Source organism: Macadamia integrifolia, chromosome 11 (assembly GCF_013358625.1).
Source record: "Macadamia integrifolia cultivar HAES 741 chromosome 11, SCU_Mint_v3, whole genome shotgun sequence".
In the NCBI taxonomy this organism is placed as follows: domain Eukaryota; kingdom Viridiplantae; phylum Streptophyta; class Magnoliopsida; order Proteales; family Proteaceae; genus Macadamia; species Macadamia integrifolia.
Genome location: NC_056567.1, coordinates 19,111,019 through 19,121,688, shown reverse-complemented (window position 1 = coordinate 19,121,688; position 10,670 = coordinate 19,111,019). Strand labels below are relative to the sequence as shown.

The 10,670-nt window shown below is 36.4% G+C and overlaps 1 protein-coding gene across 7 annotated transcripts in view; it reads right to left on the bottom strand.

Moving 5' to 3' along the window:
* The window catches only part of LOC122093740 (negative regulator of systemic acquired resistance SNI1), a 12,934-nt gene extending 8,752 nt beyond the window's left edge, over nt 1-4,182 (bottom strand). For 3 of the 7 annotated variants that reach the window (XM_042664201.1, XM_042664202.1, XM_042664203.1), the window contains exons 1-11: nt 3,898-4,182; nt 3,723-3,789; nt 3,458-3,551; nt 3,281-3,364; nt 3,038-3,127; nt 1,956-2,027; nt 1,100-1,181; nt 915-964; nt 548-763; nt 394-464; nt 238-307 (exon numbers count right to left, since the gene is read on the bottom strand). In XM_042664201.1, coding sequence (XP_042520135.1) covers nt 238-307; nt 394-464; nt 548-763; nt 915-964; nt 1,100-1,181; nt 1,956-2,027; nt 3,038-3,127; nt 3,281-3,364; nt 3,458-3,551; nt 3,723-3,789; nt 3,898-3,997 — 996 coding nt within the window. In that variant the 5' untranslated portion in view covers nt 3,998-4,182. The remainder of the gene's footprint in view (nt 1-237; nt 308-393; nt 465-547; nt 764-914; nt 965-1,099; nt 1,182-1,955; nt 2,028-3,037; nt 3,128-3,280; nt 3,365-3,457; nt 3,552-3,722; nt 3,790-3,897) is intronic. The other 4 variants (XM_042664199.1, XM_042664200.1, XM_042664204.1 and 1 more) reach the window with 3 other exon arrangements.
* Between the last annotated feature and the right edge of the window lie 6,488 nt (nt 4,183-10,670).

Below are 10,670 nucleotides of genomic sequence, written 5' to 3'. Positions count from 1 at the left end.
AAAAACAAAAAAAAACAAAAAAAACAAAAAAACAAAAACAAAAACAAAAACAAAAACCAAAACAAAACAAAAAACAAAAAAACAAAAAAACAAAAAGGGTATCAAAACACTTCAATTTCCTTGGATGACATGATATACAAAAGAAAAATTAAATTTGAAGAGGATACCATAAACAAATTAGTCAAACATTGGAAATGAGGGGAAATTATATAGCACCAAAGGGCAATAGATAATTACCAAGAGAAATTGCAAGAGTAGATCATCATCATAAGTAAGTTCGTCTAGAATTACATCCACGAGTGGGGTTCTGCATGGCCCCAAAAAATGAAGTGATACTTTACTAATTAGATGATTACAATATGAGCAAATGAATTTTTAAAAAATTTAATTTACCTCACACCATCAGCTCTGGAAGTTTGACCATGTAAATCTGCTTGCTTCTTTGATTTATCAAGCTCCATAATCTAGAAAGGTGCAAAATAAAGTTGTCATTCTAGTGGAAAGAATCTCATAGATTCTTCAAAGGAGGACACACAATGAACTTTACCAGCTCCAAAAATTTCTGCAGAGCAATACAAGTTTCTTTTTCTAGTTCAACCAAAGCAAATGCCCAAGAAGGATCATGTTCATTTACTGTTCTGGCTGGAGACTTTTCAGCATGTTCCATTTCATGAGTGCTACATTTAGCGTGCGAATGGAATCCTTTAGATATGATGGACAAGCAATCCTTTATTAAGTTTCTGTAGCTTATCCTCCTTGAACCCTGCAGACACAATCATGGTCATACAAAATCATGCTCCAAAAGATCTGGGAACAGAAACAACTAAATTAAGGTCTATAAATGAATGTCTGACACATCTTAGTACTTAAATCGAACTCTCGCTGATAAAAGGAAATGAGGCTTGTCATTATACCAGAAGCATGTTGAGCAAGGACTCCCTGAGAAGAACCCAGTTCTTGGTTTCTGTGATTCACCAAAGAAAACTGCTTTAGTCTAGCTAATCATTGATTCCTTAGGTTTCTACTTTTCATTTTCTTTTCTTTTTCCCCCAGGGATGGAGGGATAAGGAACCATATAATTAAATCTGAATTATTTCACCTTTATATATGGCATTACGAGGTAAGAAATCCCCTTCCAGGACACTGACCAGATATTGGAACAACAACATATTGCCCAGGTGCTGCAAGAGGTAGATGAAAAAAGGATGCCAAAGACATTGATTTAGTAAACCAAGATATCACAAAAGCCTTGGCATTCATGTCAACACCCTACCAGAAGAATATCATTAATGTAGAGTTCCTTTGTCCTTGTCTTTTCAATTCCATTTAACATTATTGTGAAGCATAGTTATTAAATTCAGAGACAGTAAAAGTACGGTATGGGATAGTTCAGGAATAACTCGTTTTAGACAATAAATTGAAAATTTTAGCATGTATACAAAATATTAAGAAGATAAACCTCAATATTCACTGTGATAGTTTCAAAAGACCAAAACACACTGTCAGAAACTTTACATAAGTAGCAACTGATGGGAAAATATGGACTACACAATGCAATACGAGGCATTTTTTCCGTATTGCATATTTCCGTTCATATTTCCATATTGCATACTTCCTTCTATACTATCTGACAATGTGCATTTTGATCAATAAAACTTTCATATCATATGTTGAGGTCATTTTCCCAAATATTATTATATCTTTTATAATTGCCATGTAAATTAATTAACTTTGACGAATAAAACGATTGATCTACTGGGAAAATGGGCAAATTATGGAAGTCTACAGAAGGGTTTGTGAATAATGTACCTGAGTACAAAAATACTTTATTTTCCAAATCTTTGAAATATGCGGTACAGTTTTTTAAAAATTTCTTGGAAAAAAAAATACTTTTATCAATACCATCAGGTACATTTAATCAATTTCTGACAACAAAATGTGTAAGGAAAACTAACCTTCGGGTCTGACACTTGAAAACTCATCCCATCAGCCAGTTGTATAATGCCTTGTACCAGAACAAGAAACCGCTGAAAATGGCAGTCTCAATTTTAATGAAACTACAAGCAAAAGTTACAATATTTAAAGCTACGAAGATTAACCCCCCGAGATATGAAATAAGTAGATATTATAAATTAAAGGAGTCTAAAGGGGGTTGGGGGAACTTAATATTTACGAACTCTCGGAACGACATAGTTCCAGCCAAGTATAATGAATCAATTGCATGCTTATGTTTATTAACATGAAACTTTGACATAGGATGAGGCATTGAAAAAACAATATTCATGCATCAGTCAAATTTGCATTTTCCGTGGCATGAGTAAACAGTCTCCGAATCTCATTGCAGACAATATAAGTCTCACACTGGGGGGAAAGATTTGCAGTACCTATAGATAAGTATAGTTGACAAGCCTTAAGTGTTACCTGCTTCATTAATTCATTCTGATTTTCCCCTTCGAATTTTTTTTTTTATTTTTTGGGAAAAGAGCAGCTATATGAGGCTCTGGACATCTACTTCACTGACACAACTCAACTCACTAGCTCTGTCTAAATGGATATGGTCACATGGCTACTCAAGCTATCTAAACAGGCCCTTTTTTACCAAAAGGAAGATGGCTTTATTCTGCTTCTCCTTCAATGGTTACATTTGAATTCAATATCCAAATTTAAAACATCTTTGAGCCTTTGGGCGTGTGTTGGTGTAAATGTGCTAAAAGTGACATAAGAATGTGGACCCATCACTGTCAGCATATGATACCAACCCTTAATTAAAAAGAAAGCAAATATCTTTTTGATGTGGGCTAGTAATCATCCAGGCATGAACTTGTCCACAATTTGACTAAGGAGGCCCAAACACCTGGACATCAGATTCATGCTTTGACAGCCTTAGACAAAATCCCCCAAAGAACCCCTAAGGCCAACCCAGCCAAGTTCTTAATTTATCATTTTCATCAGTTTGTTTTAGTTATCTGAGGGGGAAAATGACAGTTCACAAATCGTAACTACTGCAACAGGCAGAGAATGGTAAAATTCAACTCACATAGGAATCCATTGGCTCACCCAAGTTCTTGTCAGTCACTTCCCTCCCACTGCTGGAACTTTCCAACCCAAGAACAAATGGTGACCAAGCCTGGCATGCAACAAAGTGGAAGCATAACAAGTCACATTTAAGTAAGACAAATATATGCAAAATTATCCATGGAAAGCCAAGGCACAGAATTTACTTGCAGAAATGCCAAAGAATAGTCAGGATGAAAGAAACAACAGGAGTGAATAGTGATACCTCTTTAACAACATGAAGTTCCAACGGTGCTCTACAGGGTGACTCAGATTTATCCCCATGGGATAAGTAGACCCGAGGAAAGCGCTTCATCAATAAAAGGGGGAGGAAATGACTGTTAGACACAACTGATCTTCTCAGCTTCAGATGCTGAAATATAAGATCAGGGCAATTAATTACCTCGTCTAACTCACGCAGGAGCTGGTAACTAGCCATAGCCAGTTCTAGTGACCTCCCATCCCTCAAGATTTGGAAAACTGCCCCATATATTTTGCTATTGCAACAAGTTTGGGTACAACAATATCAGAAAAACAAGCATAGAAAGCAGTCCACATCGAATTGGATAAAAAATTGATGGAAAAAGGTACAAAAATGAGAGAAACTATATCAATGATGAAAATAGAAGTACCCCCTGTGCAGAGAAGAGAGAGGGCAGATTCAATACCTGGAGGGAGCAGTTGTATTCTCTGCAACGATTGAAGAAGCACGGACTGCTTCGAGAAAAGTTAATCCTGCATTCACATTGGTATAAAGAGAAGCATAAGAATAAAAATGAGGATCATTAGCAGAAAAAAATTATAAGAACAAGACGAAGAAGATAAAGAGTCAGTGAACAGTACTATCGTCGTCATAATCCCGAGCGTCGTTCAATCCAGAAGCGTCGAGGATCGCCAAGATGTTCTCTTCGATTACTCTGTTGATCGGTCCACGTTTCTCCATTTTCAGCTTTTTCCCAACCCCAGAACACGAAACCCTATTTCTAATCTTGCAGAGTGCAGGAAAACTATTTTTCGTACTTTGGAATTGGATAGTCACAGAAGGGCATCCTCCCGCCCATAATTCCCCGCCAACATGTGGTTTTTTCCAAGATTTTTTTTTTTTTTTTTTTTTTTCTTTTTCTTTTTCTTTTTCTTTTCTTTTCCATTCGGAAAAAACAAAAGATTTTTTCATGTTAAGAAAGCCAGTTTTTAATAAGATCTAAAAAGATGAATAGGAGGAGCCCCCAGACTTTGAATCCTATCTTCAATTCTCAAATCCTAACAGTAGATTACCTCTTTACCCTCATTTTATTTTTTTATAACTAGAAGTAAGCAATAAATAGGTTAAATAAATAAAAACATGTACATGATTGATGTCCAAGCATACCTAGACAGATAGAAAATTAAGTACAAAATCGATTTGAATCTTTACCTTGGCATTACCATCGGTAAAAGAATCAAATCAACTATAATAAATAAGGGATTCAAGATTAGCCATTAAACTGATACCTAAATTGCCCTTGAGCATCAGGGTTTGGGCTCAGGGCCAGGTTTGGATCGTCAATGCTAAACTTACACCCCTAATTCTAATCATTACTATGAGGTCTTTTGTAATATTGGCTTTTTAAAGTTAAATTTTTTTACTTGACAAACTATGTTAGGGAAGAAAATTAACATATAAGTAAGAGATCTAGAGATCTATGGTTTATTAGTTTACATAATTTGAGTTGCATTCAACATTCCACATCATTGGTTTTTAGGCCGACCACATAGGTTTATTTAGTCACATCATATAAATATAATGATAAATCACTATTATATTATTTTTAAAAAAAAATTATTATGATTTAAACCCTTAGATCATACATATGGATCTGTAAAGACCAATATTGACCTTGTGGCACCACAGACTTATATCGCAGCACCGGATGCCAACAGGGTGCTAGTTGGGGAGGCAATTGTTGCTTGGGAGGCGGCCATGCATCACTCGCTGCTGAAGTTGCTCTGTTAGGTTCCGGTAGCAATACTACAAAATCTGGCTTCTATTTTTTAATTGACTCGGATGTGTTCTTTCATGTAATCATGTAATGTGGTCAAGGGATTGATGTATTGGTATCAGCTTCAGATCAAGGATAAAAAAATATAAAACGATTGATTCAAGACCGGTTCGGATCAATGTCGTATCAATTTGCTGAATGAAAATTAAGTTTCCAAAACGTCTAAGGGCTTCTCGATTTTTACTCATGTTCGATTGCCAACGAGTCTAGTTCTTACTAGATTCAAGTGATTCTTCTAACATTCTAAAGAAAAAATAGGGAAAATTACATCCCCCTCCCCCATAGTTTGCCGAAATTACGCGTGGATCCAAGGGTTTGAGCGAATTATGCCCCCTCCCCTGAAGCTGACGCTGTAAGAATTCTGTTAATTTCAAACATGAAAAGACTTAAATACCCATTAATCCAAGTATTTTGTTGAGAGGACCATTATACCCTTTAGGGGAAATACCCATTATACCCTTTAGAGGAAATACCCATTATACCCTTTAGGGGAAATACCCATTCAAATGGGAATTGCCCTCAAAACAGAGAGCCGTTGGAGGATGAACCTAGGGTTTTGTTGAGAGGGCCATTTCCCGGTGAAGGTTCTCTATCTTCGATCGATGGTGAAGGTGCCCTGTCTCCGATCAATTCACGCCAGTAAACCTAGGTAAGCAAACATTAAACCGTAATTGGAGAAGGCTAACACCGATAACCCCTGCAAATCACGCCGGCGAAGACCATTCCAGGTGAAGAAGCTCTGTCTCTGATCAATTTACGTCGGCGAACCCAAGTAAGTGAACATTAAACCGAATCTGAGCGAGAGTATGCCCTTTCTCTATTCTGAAATCGTATGCATCGGGGATGAACCTAGGGTTTGGACATTTGATAATATGTTATTTATGCATGCTTGCTTCTTTTAAGCTTATTAATAGAGCATTAAGCTTATGATGAGGAAGGTATAAAACCCAGGTAAGCGAACATTAAACCGAATCTGAGAGTGAGTATGCCTTTTCTCTGTGTGTGTATGCCCTTTCTCTATTCTGAAATCTTATGTGTTGGGGATGAACCTAGGGTTTGGGCATTTGATAATATGTGATTTATACTTGCTTGCTTCTTTTAAGTTTATTAATAGAGCATTAAGCTTATGATGAGTCAGGCTGGATGGATTCCTACATAAGGAGCATTGAAAATGGCATTAGAGAGTTTGATGATAGGCTTCTCTTTAATGTTTGTAATAGGTAGTATAAACAAATAGTTATGGACATTTGTTTGCTTTATTCAAATTAAGCACAACTTTTTCATTGGCAGCATATGCACACTTTGAAGTTTTTTATATATATTGTATAAAATTTTGGAATTATTTATGAGATGCAATGGTTGGGATTATTTTTTGATATATCTAATTGAGTTTAAACTTTTGGGTATTGCAGATACGATGTCTACTTACAGTGTAACTTCCATGAACCAAGCCGATGGTCTAAGGTATGTTAACGTTAAATGCAAATGTCACAGAAGAGCTGCAGTCAAGGTATCAGAGTCCAAAGAAAACCCCAATAGACTCTACTACACATGTCCAGAGATTGTACGAGAGAAGAAATGTGGCTTTTTTGCTTAGTGTGAGCTAGTGAATGTGACAGTAGTCAGAAGTGAACCTTCAAACAACCCAAGCCCTCATGAGTTTCAATAGTTGAAGGATGAGATACATAGTATGAAGATAAGATTGAAGTGGGTGGAGAGATTCAATGAAAATTTGAAGCTGCTTGGACAAGTTGTTTTATGTTTTGTAATTGTTCTATTGGTTGTAATGGTTGTAAAAGCTTAGAAGTCTTTGTTAAGATTTAGGATTTTGATACCAATGTACCTAGTCCTCAACTCTTTGATGTTTGGCATGTTTGGGATGGTTAAAGGAATGTATAATTGAAACCACTGTGGTAATTAGAATGTGATCTTATTTCTACCATTGTTGTTTTCATGCAAATATGTGAAGTAAGTTGCAAACATCTTGCACTTGCCTGATTTAGAAAATTGAAAAAAAAAAATTTTTTTAATTGGACAGCATTTCCCCTATAATACTAACATCTAAAAATAGCTGATTTAGAAATCCATCATATACAATCTTATAGAGTCAAAATCATGAAATCCAACATCACAACTCCATCACATATCAAGAGTTTCCTACATTACATGATTCAAGTTCCAAAGGTCCCCATGACTCCATCACTTATATATCAAAAGTTTTCCCTATCACATGATTCAAGTTTCAAACATCACCATGACTCAGTACATCCATTGATTAAATTACATAATGATTAAAAAAAAAAAATGAATCTCCAATTCTCCACCTTCCTCTATCACCATCTCCTACTTTTTCCTTGCTTTCCTCTTCTCCCACTCATCTGTCATCTTCCTTTTAAGTTTTTCTTGTACTGAATCACCAACATCAGTTGTTGTAGAAACTTGTGACCTAGTAACCATTTGGGACAAGTTTGTATCTTCTTGGTCATCATTGTCTCTTCTTCTTTCTTTAAAAAAAAAAAAATGCAACATCAGTATTAGTGCATATTATAAGTTTAAAAAAAATGCAAGAAAATGATAATGTGATATACCTGCCCAGCAGATCTATGGCTTGAAGAACCCTTCTTTTTTCCCTCAGGAGAGCCTCTTCCACAAGTTCTCTTATTATGGTCTGGTCTCTTGCAAATCTCACATCTGAGAGATTTTGTCTTCTTTCTAAAATCAGCAGGAGGTGCCTCGTCAGGTACCCTTTTCCTTTCACCCTTGTTCGGTCTGCCTACTCCTCTCTTCAAAAGTGGTGGTTGGACAACCCCTAGATCTGACCCAATGTCTAGCTCAGATACATATGTGATGGGAAATATCATATGTTCATATGTCTTCATGTAGTTATCATTTGTGAAATAAGTTGCACAGTAGTATTCAATGTTTTCTCTCTTATGGGCAATAGTAGCCATTGCATGCTTACAAGGTATACTTGATAATTCCCAATCTTTGCATCCACAGGTTTGCAACCTCAGATTGACCATATGTCTTATGTGGAAAGAATTTGTCACTTCAAATTCATCTATATTACCAAGGTACATCTTGCATTTCCTCGAGAGTTCATATACTTCTGCAATCTTCTTCACAATAGGAGTGATAGTCCCATTCAATGTACAACTTTGATAGTATCTCTTGTTCAATTTATCCATTATTTTAATCCTAATACTATCAATCAGAGACAATATGGGTTTACTGCAGAGTGGTCCAACCCAGTTGTTGAAACTTTATGTCATATTGTTAGTGGTTGCATCATTCTTACAACCAATATGGAAAGCATGTTGAGACCATAATGCTGGTGGCTTCTTCTTTAACCACTCATATGCCTTGATGTTGATCTCTTTGATGGAATTTATTACACTCTGAAATAGATGCATAGCAGGTGCTGTGGAAGCTTCCCAGAAGTACTTCTTCAATAAGAGATTGTTGTATTTCCCCTTGAAATTCATGTAGATGTGTCTACTACAATTTCAAATGTGAGCATTGGGAAAGATATCATGGATGACATCCGTCAATCCCTATGAAACACACAATTCAATCAATTAAATACTGACCATTCACAAGAAAACAAAATTGATACTATCTTCAAGGAATGGAATGGTATACCTTTTGGCCATCTAACATAAATGTTAAAGAAGTATTTGTTGTTGTATGGTTGTCCTTGTTGGCAACCCGACCACATGGCAGTGATGATGTGACCAGTTTGGGTAACATGGCCGAAAGTGATACCATAGCAACATTGAGTGTCATCGATGAGATAACATAGCCACATTGTGTGCATGGAATGATTTGATTCATCAATGGTAGGTGGTACGGGTTTCTGGGTCAAAACTAGTAAAATTGGCCTATTTATACTAGGAAGAATTTTTTACAATGAAAATAAAATTTTTGGAAGATCATTTCTTCATGAAAAAATAGATTGTAATTTATCTAGTCCAGTGCATCTGATTTTGTTGCATTCCGATATCGTATGAAGAAGTTACGGCATTTGAAGCAGTCGAGGGCAGTTTCAGCATTGAAGATAAATTTTTTAAATGAAGTGTTCTCCATATAACGATACGACAAAAATTTGATCTTTCCAATGGTTCTAATTTCATCACGTTCTGATTCCGTATGAGAAAGATGCTTCATTGGAAAGGTTTAGGGGCATTTTTGTCTTTTTACATGATTGAGTCAGATGATTGGGTATTTTGGCAAGTCGTAGAGCATCCAGTCACGGTTCCAACGCATTTCGTTTCATCTCGATTGAATATCGTATAAAAAAGTTATACGTGTTTCTGTGAAGCCAGTTTGAAAATCCAAACCGAAAATTCATCAGTTGCTCTCGATGTTGGGTGGCTTTTTCAGAATTTATTTTTGAAATTTGAAGCGTTTTTGTATAATTTTAATATTTTGAAGGTCTGAGTTGTAAGGAGTCTTTAAGCACTGAAATATATGAAGGCAGGGGCTTGATTGTAATAAGAAAGAGTAAAGGGTTATAAAATGAATGGCTCAGATGAAGCCATGTAGCCCTTATTCCCATCCAAAGGTTGTTGAGCCTGGGCGTTGAAGTGATGGACCAGATTCGAGATCACCCATTGGTTAGGTGCATAAGCCTTGATGCTCTGGCGCTACACTTGATCAAGCTGTACTGTGGTGTTCCGCATGTGTATAGAAGGCATCATGAAGATTCTGATCTCAAAGATCTCATGAGATCTGATTGAAGCCGATCTTGATGGATTCGGATCCTATGGTCAAAAGCAATTAGTGCTTTATGAAAAAGCAACCGACACACCATGTGATATGTCAGCACCAGCCAACCCGTGATCGACAACGCGTCTGACGATGTCAGCGCCTACGTCATGATGACGTCATCTTTAACTTTGTAAGATTCAAATCGAATGGTTTAGATCTATTGTCTGTTGGTTTAATTGGGCGGCTTAGATTATTAGATCTTTTAGATGAGATCTATGGTCAGATTTACACCCCTGTTACTCGCATTGCTGGCATAGCCGACGCCACTCCTACGAAGATTCTATTTTAGGCTATCTCATTACTCCAACTTCATATTGTCATATCTCCCTCATTTTAACTCGGATTTGGGTGAACCAATTGCTACTTCTTCGTTTTTTCAAACCCTACACCATGGAGGCAAGAAAAATGAATTTTTAGTGAAGAAAGGCTACGTTTTTAGTAAGAAAAGTTTTCCCCTCTTTGTTGGTCCTTGAATGAACATGAATACTTGATGATAAATGTTCTTAGGCCATTAAAGGAGGTAAAAGAGGTGGTTGATGTGTGTTAATGATACATTAACTCAAAGCCAAGGAGGAAGAGAAGAAAACAAGGAAGTGTTTGATTTGAAGAGCAAGAAGCCAAGGAGAGAGAAGGAGTGAGCACCAAACTTGTCAGTACAAGTTTCCAGTCATCCCAGGCAATCGGTTGTGAGATTCTCTAACATTTGATTTATATTATATGCATGTATGTATGTTAGGGTTAGTTGTGAATGAATGTATATATGTTAGGTTAGTTGTGGATGAATTGTAAGCATGCTAGCTAGGTGTG